Below are 22,426 nucleotides of genomic sequence, written 5' to 3'. Positions count from 1 at the left end.
GACCGTTGATTGTACCCTGTGGCCAGCCCTTTTCGCTCTGATCGACGCGCATGGCTACTAACCAGAGGAAGAAAACTATGGTCCCATCTGCCCCGCCCCACCACTACCACACCCCGCCCCACGCCCCACCACTACCACACCCCGCCCCACCACTACCACCCCACGCCCCACCACTACCACACCCCGCCCCTCCACCCACGCCCCACCACTACCACGCCCCACCACTACCACACCCCGCCCCACGCCCCACCACTACCACACCCCGCCCCACCACTAGCACCCCACGCCCCACCACTACCACACCCCGCCCCTCCACCCACGCCCCACCACTACCACACCCTGCCCCTCCCCCCACCACTACCACACCCTGCCCCTCCACCCACGCCCCACCACTACCACACCCCGCCCCACCACTACCACGCCACACCACACCCCGCCCCACCACTACCACGCCACACCACTACCACACCCCGCCCCTCCACCCACGCCACACCACTACCGCCCCACCACTACCACACCCCGCCCCACCACTACCACACCCCGCCCCTCCACCCACGCCACACCACTACCACACCCCGCCCCTCCACCCACGCCACACCACTACCACTGCCCCGCCACTCCACCCACGCCCCACCACTACCACGCCCCACCACTACCACGCCCCGCCACTCCACCCACACCCCACCACTACCACGCCCCGCCACTCCACCCACGCCCCACCACTACCACGCCACTCCACCCACGCCCCACCACTACCACGCCCCACCACTACCACGCCCCACCACTACCACGCCCCACCAATACCACGCCCTACCACGCCCCACCACTACCACACCCCACCACTACCACACCCCGCCCCTCCACCCACCCCCCACCACTACCCACGCCCCACCACTACCACGCCCCGCCCCCTCCACCCAACCCAGCCCCCATCCTGTATCCTTCCTTCAGAACAACTCTGCTGAAAGAAAAGCCTATGGCCCCATACCACAACAAAGGTCACAATCAACATTCATTGCTGTCGGTGGGTTTAACTATGTGGAAAAACTCGCTGAACAATGAATGCAACTGTGTCCCAGATTTTCACAGCAATCGACCATCAGAGGGGATCTCGTTCTGATATGCTGATTCTAGTATGTGTATGTATAGTATGTATGTATAGTATGTATGTATGTGTATATATAGTATTGAATGGAGAATGTAAGTAGACATTGTGTCATATCTCATCTTGATCATGCTCGTGGAGACTTCTTATGTGACTATGGGAGAGGGAGAGAATAAAATGTATATTTCGTATGATTCTGTGTGGGTTTCTTTTTTTGACTGACGGTCAAAACGTATTGTAAAAAGGCAGATATTATAGGTCCCTCTTGCAACATAGCCTATATTTTTCTCATTGAGATACAAATCTACGGTCTCTATTCCATCCGTGTCGCTATAGTTCACCGTCACAGTGTGATTTAACATTTTAAAAGGCATTACTAGAGACTGCAGTCAGCTGACATTTTACATTTCTATCGCGGAATCTCTAAACACTTCAGCAACACAGATCGAATAGAGCCTTAAATGCAAATAAACTACAGACTGTCATTACCATTAGATTAGAGAGGGGAATTAACACGTTTTAACCCATCACTCTTTCACAGTGTTGGGCGACTGTCAAATTTAGCACAAAGGCAACCTACTGTACGATTATTAGATTATAACACTAAATTGGTCTAGTTTGACAGATGGAGGACAGGATGACTGCGCGACCAGGCACAACTCCAACACCATCATTACATATTCCCCCTCAGGAGACTGAAAAGATTTGGCATGGGTCCCTCAGATCCTCAAAAGATTTTACAGCTGCACCATCGAGAGCATCCTGACTGGTTGCATCACTGCCTGGTATGGCAACTGCTCGACCTCCGACCGCAAGGCGCTACAGAGGGTAGTGCGTACGGCTCAGTACATCACCGGGGCCAAGCTTCCTGCCATCCAGGACCTCTATACCAGGCGGTGTCAGAGGAAGGCCCTAAAAATCGTCAGACTCCAGCCCCCCTAGTCATACTGTTCTCTCTGCTACCGCATGGCAAGCAGTACCGGAGCGCCAAGTCTAGGTCCAAGAGGCTTCTAAACTGCTTCTACCCCCCCCCAAGCCATAAGACTCCTCAACAGCTAATCAAATGGCTACCCAGACTATTTACACCCCCCCCCCCCACCCAATGCTACCGCTACTCTCTGTTATTATCTATGCATAGCCACTTTAATAACCCTACCTGCATGTACATAACTACCTCAACACAGTGACTCTGTACCGTAATACCCTGTATATAGCCTCCACATTGACTCTGTACCGTAATACCCTATATATATAGCCTCCACATTGACTCTGTACCGGTGCCCCCTGTATATAGCCTCCACATTGACTCTGTACCGTAATACCCTGTATATAGCCTCCACACTGACTCTGTACCGTAACACCCTGTATATAGCCTCCACATTGACTCTGTACCGTAACACCCTGTATATAGCCTCCACATTGACTCTGTACCGTAATACCCTGTATATAGCCTCCACATTGACTCTATACCGGTACCCCCTGTATATAGCCTCCACATTGACTCTGTACCGGTACCCCCTGTATATAGCCTCCACATTGACTCTGTACCGGTACCCCCTGTATATAGCCTCCACATTGACTCTGTACCGGTACCCCCTGTATATAGCCTCCACATTGACTCTGTACCGTAATACCCTGTATATAGCCTCCACATTGACTCTATACCGGTACCCCCTGTATATAGCCTCCACATTGACTCTGTACCGGTACCCCCTGTATATAGCCTCCACATTGACTCTGTACCGTAATACCCTGTATATAGCCTCCACATTGACTCTGTACCGTAACACCCTGTATATAGCCTCCACATTGACTCTGTACCGTAATACCCTGTATATAGCCTCCACATTGACTCTGTACCGTAATACCCTGTATTTCGCCCCGCTAATGTTATTCACTGCTGCTCTTTAATTATTTCTTTTTCTTATCTCACTTTTTTCTCATTTTTATTTTTTTGAGGTATTATCTTAAAACTGCATCGTTGGTTAAAGTTGGTTAAAGGGCTTAGCCCCACTAATCATCTTGGAGAAACAGTGCATCACACCACCCCGCCTGTAGTGATTTAAAGGTATTTAGTAGGCATTATATAATAAATGTAGAGAGAGAAGTTCTGTGACTCCATAAAGGGAATGATACTATACCTCATAACAAGGACGATGGCAACTGATATTAAACACAAGACCTCCAACTAGTTGTGTGTCTGGAATTTGATTACTTTAAATTCATTTTTACATTTTGTTCTCAAAATCTAATTTTACATTTATCTAGTCCTTTATCTTCCAGAAAATAACACTTGAATAATATCATGAAGAATTGGTGAACCATTATGCTGTTACTTATGTAAATGTAGTCCAACTTTCAGACACTGTGGGTCTGGAATTATAGGATCCCTTGATAAAAATATTGTTTTTTACAAAAAAAGACAAATAATTCAAATACTGAGCTATATGGGAATGCTCAAACATTTATATTATTTCATACTAATACAATTGCTCCTAATAATTAAAAAAAGCTCCCTGAATGATAGGGGTCAAAATGATTGGATCCCCTGTTTTCAATACTCCCAGGAGCTGACCATATCACTGCCTGGAGTTGGCTAAACGGCCTTGGCACTTGGTTTGGAACCAGTGCTGTGGTCATGTGGGTTTGGCCTTTGAAAGAACAATACAATAACCCCATGCCTACTGTGAAATGTGGTGGTGGTTCTTTGATGTAATGGGGCTATTTTGCTTCCACTGGTCTTGGGGCCCTTGTTAAGGTCAACGGCATAATGAACTTTAACAAGGACCAAGACATTTTTAGTAAAAAACAAACAAACCTGGTTGCATTTGAATCTTCGTGCAAGATAATAACCACACATCATCAAAAATCCACAAAGACATGCTTGACCATCTCATTCTCTGCACATGTGGTTTGATTTTGAAGAGGACAGTCCATAAGTGCAGACGAAGGATATCGAGGAAGTGGTAAGATTCTGTACGGAGGACTGGTCTAAGATAGCATCCCAATGTGTTCTCCAATGTCATCAAACATTTTAGAAAAAGGCTCAGTGCTGTTATTCTCACAAGGGGGAGAGTGTTTTTAATATATATATAATCTCTTTCTCTGAGTAATTGTGTTTAGTATAGAATATAATTTTGTATGTATTTTTTTGCTCATTAAAATAAAGATCAAGAGATCCAATAATTCCACTGTTTTATAACTCAAACAATACATGGGGAACACAAGGTTTTGCCAATGACAAAAGTTTGTGAGTGTTTCCATCCAAAGTACAATAGATAACTATGAGGGAACAGACACCATCAGAAGACCACTAGAGGGAACTCTGATGTGGTGATAGACACCACCAGACCACTAGAGGGAACTCTGACGTGGTGATAGACACCATCAGAAGACCACTAGAGGGAACTCTGACGTGGTGATAGACACCATCAGACCACTAGAGGGAACTCTGACGTGGTGATAGACACCATCATTGCAGGACATTCAGACCACTGAGTGCAGTATGGTAAACATGTGTACCCATTTGAAGCTCACTGCTATATTATGAAATGTTTGTGTTCATTACAATACACGTATCCATATAAAGTAGTGCATCGCTACGTCTTGTCATTACATACATCTTCAGGTCCAATGACCTCCCATTGAAATCAAACTCTAGCTGGTCGAAGAGAATCATACAGCAGAGCTAGCATGTCCTTCATTTAGCTTCCGAGTGGCGCAGCAGTCTAAGGCACTTCTTCTCAGCGCAAGAGGCATCACTACAGTTCCTGGTTCGAATCCAGGCTGTATCACATCCGGCCGTGATTGGGAGTCCCATAGGGCAGCGCACAATTGGCCCAGCGTCGTTAAGGTTTGGCATGAGTAGGCCGTCGTTGTAGATAAGAATTTGTTCTTAACTGACTTACCTAGTTAAATAAAAGGTCAAATTAAAACATAAAAAAACATAATTTTTTACAATTAGATAAATAAAAATCACTTAAGACTGTGTGAGAATCTCTACCATTTCCTTGCCTCGTTTTCAAAATCATTGGATGAGGTCAGAGGTCCCTCCCCTCAGAACTTCTCATCAAAATGCTACAGTAGAAGAGAGGATGGGAGGAATCAAGGAAATTAAATTGCCATTCTCCCATTGTTCAAATTATGCTGGTACGCAAGCACACCTTTTACAGTTTATTCTTCAGGTCTTGGCCAAATGCTGTTATAGTGAAATGTCGGGGTAAACTGAAATGAAAGGTGACAAACAAGTCAATTACTTCGGTATTTTTGTTTTTATAAGTACATACAACAAAGAAAAATAATGCTACATGGATGAAATAGTCTATAGACAGTTGAAAGATTCTGTGGATGAGATGATTCAAACATGTAAACTTTTGCCAGTTTGACATAGCACAACCAGCATAGGCATATAGCTAATGATATTGACATTTGTTTGGAAACTTCATTTTAACTATGCATTTATCATATCACTTGTTAAAAGGGGGAATAGTTCAATCAAGTTAATCTGTAATTGATTTGACCGAGGTAAATAACAAAATCCTCGAAACGTGTGTAAATGTGTGTTTCCTTCCACCCAGTGTTTTGACATTAGACATACATTGGTTGTGACACGATTATTTTTTGAGAAGTTGAGAAGGAGGCGAGGAGATGGGATTAGAGAAGGAGGCGAGGAGATGGGATTAGAGAAGGAGGCGAGGAGATAGGAGAACGGACAGAAAGGTGAAATGACAACAATCAGAGCTCCAAGGTGAATCTGGTTGAGCCTAGGTATGACATGGATACAAAAAATGTATAGAAAAATAACCTATATCTTGGTCCTGTGATCCAACAAGCCAATCTCTTCTACATCAATAAGTAAAACATTTACACTTTAAAAGGCCCAGTACAGTCAAAAATGTGGTTTTATTAACTTCCCACACTATGAGCTTGAAATAATATTGTGAAAATGATGATAATACCCTTTTAGTGCTGTTTGAAACCACCGCCTGAAATGTCAGCCTGTTTTGGTGGGATGGAGTTTTGACCTGCCCGGTAACATCAACAGGCTGTAAATTTGTCCATTTTCAATGTTCCTCTCCCCACTCAGACCACTCCTAGACAGTCCCATCAAAATTCTTGCTTGAGAAATTGCTCTTAGTCTCAGAAGTTATTTTTTGTTCCTTTTTTAACAATTTTAATTGAAAACAAATCATAATAAAAGGTACTTAATTATTACTCAGAAATGATTTGATATTGAGATAAAAACAGCTGCAATGGACCTTTAAGCCCAAGTTTCGTCTGAATGGAGTAAACTAGTCAACACCTTGTTCAATAAACACTTTCATTTTCTGTTGGTGCAGTACCCAACTCTACCCACTGGGGGGCACTACTGTCCCACCCTGATATCAGGAGGTCTGAGCTGCCTCTCTCCCTCAGCCAGGAAGATCTGCATGGCCCTGTAGAGCAGGTGCACCCCCAGCTCCCTCTTCCTCTTCAACTGCCACGTGGACACCACCCCGTAGTAGTCCCCTCGCTTCTGGTTGGTCAGCATCTTCAAGCCTGCAATGGGAAGGTTTCTTTTGTTGAAACTCTTTATCTTATTTCGTTGCATTCATTTTAGTTTCGTACATAGGCAAGACATTTTTTTTTTAAAGAATTTGTAGGACAAAAAACTAAAAAAAACTTTAAATGAGACTCATTAGAAATAAATTAGGGGAACAAAATAGACCTAAACACTTAAAAGTGTCATGTAGTTCAGGATGCAGATCAAATCTCAAGATATCCATGGTAACATTATGTATTTTTAAAAATGTAACCTTTATTTAACTAGGCAAGTCAGTTAAGAACAAGTTCTTATTAACAATGACGGCCTACATTGGCCATACCCGGAAGACGCTGTGATACAGCCTGGAATGGAACCAGGGTCTGTAGTACTGAGATGCAGTGTCTTAGACTGCTGTGATACAGCCCTGGAATGGAACCAGGGTCTGTAGTGACGCCTCTAGCACTGAGATGCAGTGCCTTAGACTGCTGCGCCACTCAGGACCCATAGAACATAGAAGTAGAACCAGGCTACATAAGATGTTTTCCTCTCCTCGCCTCCCTCTCTCCATCTTCACTGACCGTTACGAACTACACCAGTGAAAGGAAATGACTGAAAGGCATCCTCAAAAGTTTAAAAAAGAAAGAAAGAAGGATTAGTCACTTCTTTTAGAATAAAATAATGGTCACTCACCAATGGCGTCCACCATGACGGCCTCACGCGTGTAGGCCTCCACGGGGATGACGTTCTGGAAGCAGTGCAGAGAGATCACCCCCTGCTCGGCCTTCCAAACCTGGAGGATGTGCTGCACCTTGGAGCACAGTTTCTGTCCCCCCCCCCAAAATATAGGAGGAACGATATGGACGTTAACATTTTATTTTTTTTACCCTTATTTAACAAGTCAGTTAAGAACACATTTTTATTTTCAATTACGGTCTAGGAACAGTGGGTTAACTGGTCTAGGAACAGTGGGTTAACTGGCCTAGGAACAGTGGGTTAACTGGCCTAGGAACAGTGGGTTAACTGGCCTAGGAACAGTGGGTTAACTGGCCTAGGAACAGTGGGTTAACTGCCTGTTCAGGGGCAGAACAGATTTGTACCTTGTCAGGGGTTTGAACTTGCAACCTTCCGGCTACTAGTCCAACGCTCTAACCACTAGGCTACCCTGCCGCCCCATAGATGTGTATTGATGTGGACCACATCCCATTTCACATGACTTTACACTTGGGTCATTTATATTACATTTTAAATTTGGTTAGTCATTGTTGTTTGTCAAGACAAATGACCCAAATCCCCCACTGCACCAATACGGTCTTTTCCAATACAACCAACCGACAGGAGGAAACTACATAGACCCAGAACGAGAGAAAAACAACTAAACGGATACGGAAGTTCAAATGTAGTTAAAGAAAAGTGACTCCAACCTTAGAAGTCTTATCTCCTCGGTGGTAGTCTAGAGCCTCGTACAGATGGCTGTAGGGTCGGGAGCGTTTGCCTTTACCCACGTAGAATATAGCGCTGATGAAAGTCTGAAAACAATCCATAGGGCTCATGGAATGACTCCGATACGGTAGGTTCTTTGTTACTCTGATGCAGGAAAAGGTGCCGGAAGAGGAACATAATGAAATTATGTTGTTTAAAGATGACACAAGCTCAATATCAAATTTGCAATGAGTTTCACCCCATTGGAGGAGAAGGTCCAGGGTGATTCTCTGGTGAGAGGATGCAAGGAAAGATTCATTCAGGCATTGGAAAAGCCAAACGATTACAACTGACCTGGGGTCCAGTAGCAGGTAGTTGAAGCTGGACTTGATGACGCCCTCCCGCCACTTCCTGTTCTGGTCTGGTTGGTCAAACTGCTGGCACAGCGCCAGCTCATCCTCCTGGCAGTCGGGCAGCACCAACGTCCGCAGGGCCACACACAGCTCTGGACTGTGTCCCTGCGCAGGACCTAAAAACACACATAACTCAGTCATTCACCACAGCAGAAAAGAGTAGCATTTTCATAAGTACTACTAGTTCATTGGATAATCTGTCAAAAAGGTGGGTAAACACAACACCTGACTGGGTGTGAGCGAACAAACCACTTTAAGCTAACAACTAACTTGCGCCAAGTCTGGAATCAACAGGACCCTTAACATCTTCTAGCCTCAATCCAGAAGACTGCTAAATAGTTAACCAAAGAGCTACCTGGACTATCTGCATTGACCCACTAACTTTTTTTGACACAGCACATAAGCTGCTGTTACTGTTTATTAACCATCCCATTGACTAGTCACGTTATCGCTACCTACAGAATATACACTACATCACTAAAAGTATGTGGACACCTGCTTGTCAAACATCTCATTCCAAAATCATGGGCATTAATATGGAGTGGGTCCAAGGCTTTCCACTAGTTGTTGGAACATTGCTGCTATAACAGCCTCCACTCTTCTGGGAAGGCTTTCCACTAGATGTTGGAACATTGCTGCTATAACAGCCTCCACTCTTCTGGGAAGGCTTTCCACTAGATGTTGGAACATTGCTGCTATAACAGCCTCCACTCTTCTGGGAAGGCTTTCCACTAGATGTTGGAACATTGCTGCTATAACAGCCTCCACTCTTCTGGGAAGGCTTTCCACTAGATGTTGGAACATTGCTGCTATAACAGCCTCCACTCTTCTGGGAAGGCTTTCCACTAGATGTTGGAACATTGCTGCTATAACAGACTCCACTCTACTGGGAAGGCTTTCCACTAGATGTTGGAACATTGCTGCCATAACAGCCTCCACTCTTCTGGGAAGGCTTTCCACTAGATGTTGGAACATTGCTGCTATAACAGCCTCCACTCTTCTGGGAAGGCTTTCCACTAGATGTTGGAACATTGCTGCTATAACAGCCTCCAATCTTCTGGGAAGGCTTTCCACTAGATGTTGGAACATTGCTGCTATAACAGCCTCCACTCTTCTGGGAAGGCTTTCCACTAGATGTTGGAACATTGCTGCCAAAACAGCCTCCACTCTTCTGGGAAGGCTTTCCACTAGATGTTGGAACATTGCTGTTATAACAGCCTCCACTCTTCTGGGAAGGCTTTCCACTAGATGTTGGAACATTGCTGCTATAACAGCCTCCACTCTTCTGGGAAGGCTTTCCACTAGATGTTGGAACATTGCTGCTATAACAGCCTCCACTCTTCTGGGAAGGCTTTCCACTAGATGTTGGAACATTGCTGCAGGGACTTGCTTCCATTCAGCCACAAGAGTATTACTGAGGTCGGGCACTGATTTTGGGGCAATTAGGCCTGGCTCGCAGTTGGCGTTCCAATTCATCCCAAAGGTGTTCAAATGGAGTTGAGGTCAGGGCTCTGTGTGGGCCAGTGAAGTTCTTCCACACCGATCTCAACAAACCATTTCTGTATGTACCTCTCTTTGTGCATGGGGGCATTGTCATGCTGAAACAGGAAAGGGCCTTTCCCAAACTGTTGCCACTGAGTTTGAAGCACAGAATCGTCTAGAATGTCATTGTATGCTGTAGCGTTAAGATTTCCCTTCAATGGAACTAAAGGGCCCAAACCATGAAAAACAGCCCCAGACCATTATTCCTCCTCCACCAAACTTTACATTGGGGCAGGTAGCATTCTCATGGCAAACACCAAACCCAGATTAGTCCGTTGGACAGCCAGATGGTGAAGAATGATTGATCACTCCAGAGAACTCGTTTCCACTGCACCAGAGTCCAATGGTGGTGAGCTTTACACCACTCCAGGCGACGCTTGGCATGGTGCATTGGGGAACTTAGGCTTGAATGGCTGCAAGGCCATGGAAGCCCATTTCATGAAGCTCCCAACAGTTATTGTGCTGACTTTGCTTCCAGAGGCAGTTTGCAACCAGGAGGACAGACGATTTTTACACGCTACACGCTTCAGGACTCAGCGGTCCTGTTCTGTGAGCTTGTGTCCTACCACTTCGTAGCTGAGCCGTTGTTGCTCCTAGATGTTTCCACTTCACAATAACAGCACTTACAGTTGACCGGGGCAGGTCCAGGCGGGCAGATATTTGACAAACTGACTTGTTGGAAAGGTGGCATTTTATAAGGGTGCCACGTTGAAAGTCACTGAGCTCTTTAGTAAGGCCATTCTACTGCCAATGTTTGTCTATCGAGATTAAATGGCTGTTTGCTCGATTTTGTACACCCGTCAGTAACAGGTATGGCTTAGATAGCCAAATCCACTCATTTGAAGGGGTGTCCCTGCACATGGACTCAGTACTGGTACCCCATGTATATAGCCATGTTATTACCTGGTACTCTGTGTATATAACCCTGTTATTACCAGGTACTCTGTATATAACCTTGTTATTACCTGGTACTCTGTGTAAATAGCCATGTTATTAACTGGTACTCTGTGTATATAACCCTGTTATTACCAGGTACTCTGTATATAACCTTGTTATTACCTGGTACTCTGTGTAAATAGCCATGTTATTAACTGGTACTCTGTGTATATAGCCATGTTATTAACTGGTACTCTGTGTATATAGCCATGTTATTAACTGGTACTCTGTGTATATAGCCATGTTATTACCTGGTACTCTGTGTAAATAGCCATGTTATTAACTGGTACTCTGGGTATATAGCCATGTTATTAACTGGTACTCTGTGTATATAGCCATGTTATTACCTGGTACTCTGTGTAAATAGCCATGTTATTACCTGGTACTCTGTGTAAATAGCCATGTTATTACCTGGTACTCTGTGTAAATAGCCATGTTATTACCTGGTACTCTGTGTATATAGCCATGTTATTACCTGGTACTCTGTGTATATAACCATGTTATTACCTGGTACTCTGTATATATAACCATGTCATTTTACATCTGACAAAAGATGTTTGGTTCAGTATTTCTCAAGTGAAAACAATTGCAGAATCCTCCTTCATTGAATGACAACAAAAATCTCAAGTGTTGACCAAACGCTGATGAAGGGGCTATAGACTTCAGCTACCGATTTTGGCGCACCTCAAGAATTTTTTTTGAGAGAGATCGAATAGAAAAGTAATAATATAGTAACGTTACTCATTGTGTATTTATTATTACATGTTATTACTTTTCTATTCGATCTCTCTCAAATATTTTTCTTGAGGTGCGCCAAAATCGGTAGCTGAAGTCTATAGCCCCTTCATCAGCGTTTGGTCAACACTTGAGATTTTTGTTGTCATTCAATGAAGGAGGATTCTGCAATTGTTTTCACTTGAGAAATACTGAACCAAACATCTTTTGTCAGATGTAAAATTTGCGAGACTAAGATCTCCTCAACAAAAATGTAAAAATTAATGACAGATTTCTTGAGTGATCTAAATTCTGATTATTTTGAGGAAGTGTATACTGGCTACGGTGTCTCAAAGTGGACAAAAAGTACCATTGCCATTTTCTTCTTGTTTTCCAAGTGAAGGTCTTTTAAGGGAGTATGCGAACACACTTGTTCGGTTCGTCTACATGTGACCAATAAAACGTTATTTGCATAATCAACAGTGTTAACCCTTATCCTTTACATCTCTGATCTAACCTTAATGACGTCATCATGAAATTTGATTGAGAGTTAACACAACTGAAAGGAACATTACCTTGGGGTTGGTCCGGCAGTAGTTGTTGAGTGTCCGGCTCCAGCAACAGCCGCCTTAGCCTCTTCATGTACACTGGCCGGGTACGATGACTTATGGGTCCCGGACTCTCTCCCATCTCCACAAGCCTGCGTCTCAGCTCCTTGTCCGTCAGGCATTTGGTCTCTGACCACTCCTGAGCCACCACGGGCTCCTGGTTCTCCTTCCCTTTGGCCTCCGTACCTCCACCACCCTGCAGGGAGCGCCAGTCGTAAAGCACTGTGTCCTCGCCACTGAACGTGCTCATGTTGGAGCTGAGCGAGGTGTTGGCCGCAGGTGGGACGTGGGTCTCGATCAGTTCGTGACCCTGCTCCGTGTCCGTGTAGAGGTACTCCACCGGTTCCTCCTGGTCTGGTATTACAGGACGTCCGCCTGGAGTGTAGGAGAGGCTGGCCAGCCGCTGAGGCTTGTGGAAGTGGGAGAGTCGACTCATGCTGTAGCGCGGGGTAGTGCCTGGGGTCGAGGGGGGCTGATCTCTTTTTGGAGAGAAGTAACTGGAGCTGGATGAAGATGGAGTCTGGGAACTTGACAAAGATGAGCTTGAGTCGGCCTCCTCTGTGGTCCAGGATTCCTCCACTCTTGGCCCAAAGCTACCAACTGTCCCCTCCTTGGTCACTGCATCACTGGAGCTGGACAAATCGTCGGTTAGAAATTCACCACTTTCAAGAACGTCTTTTCTCAGATAAGTGGGTACAGTCTCTTTGTGAGGATTTTTTAAAGTAAAGTAATTATCCAGTAAAGACAATTTGTCAGCTAAACTTGGAGTTACGATGACTGTGTCAGCCATGGTTTTAGAGATGAGGGTGTCCGCTTGGCTGGCACTAACACAAGATCCCTGACCTCTGTCGTCCTCGGCGATGATGAGGGTGTCCGCTTGGCTGGCACTAACACAAGATCCCTGACCTCTGTCGTCCTCGGCGATGATGAGGGTGTCCGCTTGGCTGGCACTAACACAAGATTCCTGACCTCTGTCGTCCATGGCGATGATGAGGGTGTCCGCTTGGCTGGCACTAACACAAGATCCCTGACCTCTGTCGTCCTTGGCGATGATGAGGGTGTCCGCTTGGCTGGCACTGACATATGACCCTTGACTTCTGTCGGCTCTGAGAGTGCTAGATTGAGGCTCTTGGCTCTCGTAGATGACAAATGAGTCCCCAGAAGTACTAGCTGTCCCGTTTCCAGAAAAGACTGGGGTGCGACTACGCCCGCATGGCGTGTCGTAAAAGACGTTGTCGCTGCCTTGCGACTTGATGTTTTGGCGGCGTGTGCGTGTCGGCGTAGGCAAGGTCTGCTCAAACAGCGAGGAGGTGGAGAGGAGGCTTTCGGGGGTCTTGCCGCTAATTACCGAGCAGCGACTCAGCCGCGAGTGCGTCCTACCAGTGACAAAGGGACTTGGGGTCAGAGGCAGGTCCTCCTCCAACGCTGGAGTAGAACCAGGTCTGGGAGTGCATTCAGTCGGTCTTGTTGACAACTCTTCAACATTACCCGCTAAGACAGCATCTGGAAATATTTTTTCACAACCTGGACCTTTGGTTGGAGATATTTTGTCAGTCAATGTAAGGTTATCTACCATGGCTGGTAGTTCTACCATGGCTGGTTTTGACCTCTCTGAGCTGTTAGGAGTTTCATCAGTATCTACATTGTTAGTGTTCATAGGATTTTGTGTGTGTTTGTCGTCTTCGACACCTCTGCTTTTCACTTTACGCTCCTCTTCAGAGGCTGAGACCCGCCTGGGGGACGCCTCCAGGGTCGTAATGTAGTGGTCACTATCACAGCTGCTGTACCTACTAGCTCCGCTGCTACTGCTGCTGCCAGCAGAGCCACATAATGGGACCTTCACTTCTTCTACCTGATTCTCAACGACTTCTCCGTTCTCTTCCTCAAATGGGAAGTGTCCAACAAATGTTTTTTCCATGTCGATCTCAGTGCACTCATTATTATCCTTGGAGAATACAAACACATGTTCAGGGGAGGTGACGTCGATCCCCTGGTGATGTAGGACGGTGGCCATGCGCTCTGGATCCAGGAACTCGGAGTATTCCGAGAAGTCGAGAGTATAGTCTTTAGAGTAGGCAGTACCCTGACCCCCTGGCTCCCGCCTCGGAGATTCTGAACTAAAAACAGGGAAGTATTCGTCCACTTCCTCTCTGAAGCTCACACTCTTGCGGCTCGTGCGTCGTGAAAAGCAAGGAGGGAGGAGGTCCAACGGAGGAGGAGAGAGTCTGTTCCCAGTTACAGACGGATGCAGCGCACTGCAGTCAGCGAGTGGTGCATCCTCCCGAAGTACAGGAAGTGCGGCTCTGGGACCTGCGACGGACATACGAGTGCTGGATAACATTGATGGAGGCTCCCAGTCAGAGTCCGTGTCCCAATCGTTGGTGTGGCGCACCTCAGGGTTAGATTTATAATCAGACGCCCCTGAATGGGATCCTCTTCTCCAACTGTGCCTGTTGCTAATAGCAGACAGTTCAAAGAACGAGGTCTGTCGTGTGCTACTCAGTGGGCCCTCCCCGAAGTCACTCAGCAAGGACATGCTGTGAGAGAGAACACTGCAGTCTTCGGACTCAGTGTAGCTTGATGCGTCACCTTGGCCATTGTAAACAGCTGCAGGAAATTGAAAAGGACAAAGTATTTAAGACTCTTAAGAAATCAGACAATTATAATAACATATGCCATTTCTCATAAGCTTTTATCCAACGCATCTTACAACAGTCAGTCTGTGACCCAAGGGGATTGAACCCACGGCTCTGGAGTCACTAGCGCCTTGCTCTTACCAACCGAGCCACACAGTGACGCATCAGAGTTTGCGATGTGAAGCATCACAAACGGTCCAGAAAAATGTCTTACAGTATTGGAATTGAGGCAGATCTTCCTCCTCTGTGTCCAAGGACTGAGACTGGTACTCCTGAAGGAGGTGGGCACATCTGCGGTTGTCCTGTTGTTGTGCCAGATCACCTGGTTTGTTCCCTTCCTGACGAGAGCAATGAGACAACATGAGGAGTAGGTGAGAATAAAGAAGGAAAAAGTGTTGATTGTTTCAAAATCTGGATGGGAAAGTAGATATTGTCCAGTGTTTAATTTCCTGGTAACATAATAGGGAGACTCAGATTTTTATCATTTTTTTGATGATGCAAAGTTTGGTAACAGAATGACGGCACAAACTGGTATTCTGTTACAAACTTTGCATCTGCACTCTTCTTTAAGTAAATGTGTTTTTGCAAAAAGAAAATAGTTGAAATTGGTCAAAGTAGTCAACTTTTTTCATAGAGTTGTTTGTTTAACTTTGCAATATTTTAACATACATTTTAAAGTGAAAAATCTCACTATGTTACCGTGGAATTGCCCTGTAATAATGACCACCACACCAGAACAACTCAAAGTAGACAGAGACAGAGAGACAGAGACAGAGACAGAGAGAGAGACAGAGACAGAGAGAGAGACAGAGAGAGAGACAGAGACAGAGAGTGAGAGAGAGAGACAGACAGACAGAGAGACAGAGAGAGAGAGAGAGAGAGAGAGACAGAGAGACAGAGAGATAGTTGATTCATGTTGTTTTATAGAACACTGTACAGAAGAACATAGTTCATATGTAAATTAAACCCTCCTTTGCTCCTCCTGCTTTCTTGCAGCATTGTGACTACTTACAAGTCTTACAGTAACGTAACTCATACCTACTGTAGCCTACATTTTAAAGATAAGTACAAAAAAGCTGAGTGAAATCAGACCCAAATGTAATCTCTCCCACCTGATCCTTTAAGTTTGCGTTCCCTCCATTCTTTAACAGCAGTTTGAGATTCTGATAGCAACCCCATAACGCTGCTACGTGCAGGGGTGTCAAGCCATCCGAAGACCTGGATGAAAAAAAGAAAGAAGCTAATTTGATGCAAAGCTTTGCTGCCTGCATGTTTATGACATGTTATAAGAATGTAATGGAGCCGACGACAGACATGTCAGCTCAGATTCTAGCTCACAGGCATTTCACTACACCCGCAATAACATCTGCTAAATATGTGACCACTATAAAATTAGATTTGATTCATATTATAGCCATGTACGGAATGTCTAGCTATACAACATAATGGCAAGCAACATGATCTGCACATTGGAAAACAGTAGATAACATTGTTTTACAGTAGAGCCTATTTAGTTGAATTTAGGTCTACAGTACCGGATGTTGGGGTCTGCCCCATGTTGTAGAATTAACTTCAGGCTGCGTATACTTTTCTCCGTCTCTTTGCCAACTGCCAAATGCACAGCAGCAACACCGTTACTTCCGACAAGATTGGGATTTGCTCCTTGTGCGAGAAGAATCTGCACGGTTCTAAAAAAAAAAAATGTTCAGAAAAGAGTCATGGTATTCTTTTGTCATACGTAGAGTGTTAAAATTGCACGTATGTAAATGTATTAAAATTAATATAAACCTTACAGACAACAAGGTTAAAGTTACATATCATAGAAGTAAATAGTTAACTAGCCCTGTTGTTATCTAGCTGACTATAAATAGTTGCCTTCTGTACAGTAGCACATTATGATCCCCCTTCCATCTGCGGTAACGTCAGCCTAGTATCTCTGGCCCTTCTCATAACTCTAATCATACATGCTTTCCATAGCTGTAAATGATGAAGCTACTGACTAGTAACGTTACAGTAGCACAGATGGATACTCCTCGGTAGTAACGTTAGCTAGTCAGGTAAAGAGATGACAGCACATTACCTTGGTTCTCCGTCAGTCACAGCTTTGCACAGCTGTGTTGCCAGACTGGTCTTGCTTCGATGCTGCATGACTCGCGTACTTCTGCAATATTTCGTCTGGTCATCAAAGCTTTTACTTTAGCTACCGAACTAAAAGCATGCAACCCAAGTTCTCGTGCACGTCGGATGCAATCGGTTTCGTTTATTTATTTATGTTTAGCAATTTTGATAAATTCACATTTCATCTTCGATTTCCTTTCTTGGTTTGTTGTGTTGAAGTTCCCTCCAAGTTCATAAACCCCGCCTGTCCGTTTCCGGCAGACTAGATGCCGTATTGCGTATCGCTGCCTTTCTCAGGTCGGAGTGCGAATTACACATTTAAATATCTAATGGCCTCACAATCCTAGTTGCAGGCCGGTTTGAGTTTATTTTTTACAGGGACAGTGCACATTAATCAATAACCTGGGCAGGTTATTAAAAACAATTACAATATAGACAATCATTGAGCAGTGAGCACCCGCAGAGCAACATAGGACAAGCAAGACATATGTGGTGACACCCAACTCAGCCATCTCACAGAAAAATGTCCTCCTATCCTCAGTATACCGCCTGCAATATAACAGGACATGCTTCACAATCTGTACCTCAACACATTCCTCACACCCCATCTGGGTTTTCCCCCACTAACACTAACCCACTTCCCAATCCACCATGACCCTGCATCAGCCTATTTTGCGTCCAATATCCCACCTACAGATAATACTGATTGGTTTAATCTAGTATCTGTCAGCATTCGAACCAATTAGACTTTACCATCAAAATTGTGTGGCATGTATTTTTAATTTTACCTTTATGTAACTAGGTAAGTCAGTTAAAGAACAAATACTTATTTTCAATGACGGCCTAAGAACAGTGGGTTAACTGCCTTGTTCAGGGGCAGAACAACTGATTTTTACCTTTTTACCTTGGGATTCGATCTTGCAACCTTTCGGTTATGGTGTTTATCTCAATGAAGTAAAGAGGAATCATTTCCTTGTTTCGTTAGTTACGAGTTATTCTTAAATATTCTTTCACCATGTATTTAGTTAACTAGATATAGGTCAGTCAATATTTTTTTAACTAGCTATAGATCAGTCAATATTTTTTTAACTAGCTATAGATCATTCAATATTTATTTAGCTTAGCTATAGATCAGTCAATATTTTTTTAAACTAGCTATAGATCATTCAATATTTATTTAGCTAGCTATAGATGAGTCAATATTTTTTTTAACTAGCTATAGATCATTCAATATTTATTTAGCTATCTATAGATCAGTCAATATTTTTTTAACTAGCTATAGATCATTCAATATTTATTTAGCTAGCTATAGATCAGTCAATATTTTTTAAACTAGCTATAGATCATTCAATATTTATTTAGCTAGCTATAGATCAGTCAATATTTTTTTTAACTAGCTATAGATCATTCAATATTTATTTAGCTAGCTATAGATCAGTCAATATTTTTTTAACTAGCTATAGATCAGTCAATATTTTTTTAACTAGCTATAGATCATTCAATATTTATTTAACTAGCTATAGATCATTCAATATTTATTTAGCTTAGCTATAGATCAGTCAATATTTTTTTTAACTAGCTATAGATCATTCAATATTTATGTAGCTAGCTATAGATCAGTCAATATTTTTTTTAAACTAGCTATAGATCATTCAATATTTATTTAGCTTAGCTATAGATCAGTCAATATTTTTTTAACTAGCTATAGATCATTCAATATTTATTTAGCTTAGCTATAGATCAGTCAATATTTATTTAGCTAGCTATAGATCAGCCAATTTTTTTTTAAACTAGCTATAGATCATTCAATATTTATTTAGCTAGCTATCGATCAGGGTACAGGCCACTTTATGTAATAAATTCTGAAATCTATGGCTACATTTCAATAGTTTTGTTTTTACAGTTCCTTTCCTTTATCACAGCGTTTCCCAAACTCGATCCCCGGGACCCCTTACACTACACAGATGCTTCAAATTATCAAAGCTTGATGATTAGTTGATTATTTGAATCAGCTTTGTAGCGCTAGGGCATTTTTTTTTACTTGGGTTCCCTAGGACTGAGTTTGGGAAAGATTGTTTCATCCCGTACCTTTTGAATAATCAATCAGCACATAATTTACTCTAAAGAAATACCCAGCTACATGTATTTAAAAAAATGTCATTCTATATTCCAAAATATATTAATTTAAAAACAGGACCTCATTTGTTGTCCACAGTATTGCGTTTCATAGTAGATTTACTAACTGAAGCCATAGCCGTCTATCTTTTCCTTACAATAGTCATGTTACTAACTATGACAATAAAATGGTTAACAAGCATTAACTTCTTCAAGAATTATTGTTTCCTACCAAAAAATGTCATTTTATTTTAAATGAATTAGACTAATCGCAAGTACATTTGGATAAGTTTTTATGGAGTGTCAATGGAGATTATACTGTAGATCAGCTCAGTTTACACAACACCATTACTATCCATACCCCTTTCCTAAATAACAAATATTACTATCCATACCCCTTTCCCTTTCCTAAATAACAAATTTTACTATCCATACCCCTTTCCCTTTCCTAAATAACAAACATTACTATCCATACCACTTTCCCTTTCCTAAATAACAAACATTACTATCCATACCCCTTTCCCTTTCCTAAATAACAAACATTACTATCCATACCCTTTCCTAAATAACAAACATTACTATCCATACCCCTTTCCTAAGTAACAAACATTACTATCCATACCCCTTTCCTAAATAACAAATATTACTATCCATACCCCTTTCCTAAATAACAAACATTACTATCCATACCCCGTTCCTAAATAACAAACATAACTACCCCTAACTCAATAGCAAACATAACTACCCCTAACTCAATAGCAAACATAACTACCCCTAACTCAATAGCAAACATAACTACCCCTAACTCAATAGCAAACATAACTACCCCTAACTCAATAGCAAACATAACTACCCCTAACTCAATCACAAACATAACTACCCCTAACTCAATAGCAAACATAACTACCCCTAACTCAATAGCAAACATAACTACCCCTAACTCAATAACAAACATAACTACCCCTAACTCAATAACAAACATAACTACCCCTAACTCAATAGCAACATAACCCCTAACTCAATAGCAAACATAACTACCCCTAACTCAATAGCAAACATAACTACCCCTAACTCAATAGCAAACATAACTACCCCTAACTCAATAGCAAACATAACTACCCCTAACTCAATAGCAAACATAACTACCCCTAACTCAATAGCAAACATAACTACCCCTAACTCAATAGCAAACATAACTACCCCTAACTCAATAGCAAACATAACTACCCCTAACTCAATAGCAAACATAACTACCCCTAACTCAATAGCAAACATAACTACCCCTAACTCAATAACAAACATAACTACCCCTAACTCAATAGCAAACATAACTACCCCTAACTCAATAGCAAACATAACTACCCCTAACTCAATAGCAAACATAACTACCCCTAACTCAATAGCAAACATAACTACCCCTAACTCAATAGCAAACATAACTACCCCTAACTCAATAGCAAACATAACTACCCCTAACTCAATAGCAAACATAACTACCCTAACTCAATAGCAAACATAACTACCCCTAACTCAATAGCAAACATAACTACCCCTAACTCAATAGCAAACATAACTACCCCTAACTCAATAGCAAACATAACTACCCCTAACTCAATAGCAAACATAACTACCCCTAACTCAATAGCAAACATAACTACCCCTAACTCAATAGCAAACATAACTACCCCTAACTCAATAGCAAACATAACTACCCCTAACTCAATAGCAAACATAACTACCCCTAACTCAATAGCAAACATAACTACCCCTAACTCAATAGCAAACATAACTACCCCTAACTCAATAGCAAACTTATAACTACCCCTAACTCAATAGCAACATAACTACCCCTAACTCAATAACAAACATAACTACCCCTAACTCAATAGCAAACATAACTACCCCTAACTCAATAGCAAACATAACTACCCCTAACTCAATAGCAAACATAACTACCCCTAACTCAATAGCAAACATAACTACCCCTAACTCAATAGCAAACATAACTACCCCTAACTCAATAGCAAACATAACTACCCCTAACTCAATAGCAAACATAACTACCCCTAACTCAATAGCAAACATAACTACCCCTAACTCAATCACAAACATAACTACCCCCTAACTCAATAGCAAACATAACTACCCCTAACTCAATAGCAAACATAACTACCCCTAACTCAATAACAAACATAACTACCCCTAACTCAATAACAAACATAACTACCCCTAACTCAATAGCAAACATAACTACCCCTAACTCAATAGCAAACATAACTACCCCTAACTCAATAGCAAACATAACTACCCCTAACTCAATAGCAAACATAACTACCCCTAACTCAATAGCAAACATAACTACCCCTAACTCAATAGCAAACATAACTACCCCTAACTCAATAGCAAACATAACTACCCCTAACTCAATAGCAAACATAACTACCCCTAACTCAATAGCAAACATAACTACCCCTAACTCAATAGCAAACATAACTACCCCTAACTCAATAACAAACATAACTACCCCTAACTCAATAGCAAACATAACTACCCCTAACTCAATAGCAAACATAACTACCCCTAACTCAATAGCAAACATAACTACCCCTAACTCAATAGCAAACATAACTACCCCTAACTCAATAGCAAACATAACTACCCCTAACTCAATAGCAAACATAACTACCCCTAACTCAATAGCAAACATAACTACCCCTAACTCAATAGCAAACATAACTACCCCTAACTCAATAGCAAACATAACTACCCCTAACTCAATAGCAAACATAACTACCCCTAACTCAATAGCAAACATAACTACCCCTAACTCAATAGCAAACATAACTACCCCTAACTCAATAGCAAACATAACTACCCCTAACTCAATAGCAAACATAACTACCCCTAACTCAATAGCAAACATAACTACCCCTAACTCAATAGCAAACATAACTACCCCTAACTCAATAGCAAACATAACTACCCCTAACTCAATAGCAAACATAACTACCCCTAACTCAATAGCAAACATAACTACCCCTAACTCAATAGCAAACATAACTACCCCTAACTCAATAGCAAACATAACTACCCCTAACTCAATAGCAAACATAACTACCCCTAACTCAATAGCAAACATAACTACCCCTAACTCAATAAGCAAACATAACTACCCCTAACTCAATAGCAAACATAACTACCCCTAACTCAATAGCAAACATAACTACCCCTAACTCAATAGCAAACATAACTACCCCTAACTCAATAGCAAACATAACTACCCCTAACTCAATAGC

General features: G+C 42.7%; 2 protein-coding genes across 2 annotated transcripts; one reads left to right on the top strand and one right to left on the bottom strand.

Moving 5' to 3' along the window:
* Nucleotides 1–50: 50 nt before the first annotated feature.
* LOC116373909 (leucine-rich repeat extensin-like protein 3) lies at nt 51–1,459 on the top strand. The gene is made up of 3 exons (XM_031822211.1): nt 51–80; nt 278–1,024; nt 1,442–1,459. The coding sequence occupies exons 1-3, from the start codon at nt 51–53 to the stop codon at nt 1,457–1,459; spliced, it is 795 nt and encodes a 264-aa protein (XP_031678071.1).
* A 4,529-nt stretch (nt 1,460–5,988) lies between these two features.
* ankle1 (ankyrin repeat and LEM domain containing 1) lies at nt 5,989–20,142 on the bottom strand. The gene is made up of 9 exons (XM_031822347.1): nt 16,978–20,142; nt 16,433–16,585; nt 16,010–16,115; nt 15,112–15,235; nt 12,229–14,868; nt 8,403–8,577; nt 8,051–8,213; nt 7,320–7,452; nt 5,989–6,643 (listed from the first exon to the last, which is right to left on the bottom strand). Exons 1-9 carry the CDS (start codon nt 17,043–17,045, stop codon nt 6,471–6,473), a joined length of 3,735 nt encoding a protein of 1,244 aa, XP_031678207.1. The 5' UTR covers nt 17,046–20,142; the 3' UTR covers nt 5,989–6,470.
* Between the last annotated feature and the right edge of the window lie 2,284 nt (nt 20,143–22,426).

Source organism: Oncorhynchus kisutch, linkage group LG4 (genome assembly GCF_002021735.2).
Source record: "Oncorhynchus kisutch isolate 150728-3 linkage group LG4, Okis_V2, whole genome shotgun sequence".
NCBI lineage: Eukaryota > Metazoa > Chordata > Actinopteri > Salmoniformes > Salmonidae > Oncorhynchus > Oncorhynchus kisutch.
Note: the sequence above shows the minus strand (reverse complement) of the source record. Positions and strands in the feature narration are given on the sequence as shown.

Coding starts and splice junctions, on each gene's coding strand:
- LOC116373909 (XM_031822211.1), top strand. CDS start 51: ATGGCTACTAACCAGAGGAAGAAAACTATG. Junction 81..277: donor ACCAGAGGAAGAAAACTATG/GTCCCATCTGCC, acceptor CCCCACCACTAG/CACCCCACGCCCCACCACTA.
- ankle1 (XM_031822347.1), bottom strand. CDS start 17,045: ATGCAGCATCGAAGCAAGACCAGTCTGGCAACACAGCTGTGCAAAGCT. Junction 16,116..16,432: donor GGGGCAGACCCCAACATCCG/GTACTGTAGACC, acceptor TTTTTCATCCAG/GTCTTCGGATGGCTTGACAC. Junction 15,236..16,009: donor ACGCAAACTTAAAGGATCAG/GTGGGAGAGATT, acceptor TGCTCTCGTCAG/GAAGGGAACAAACCAGGTGA.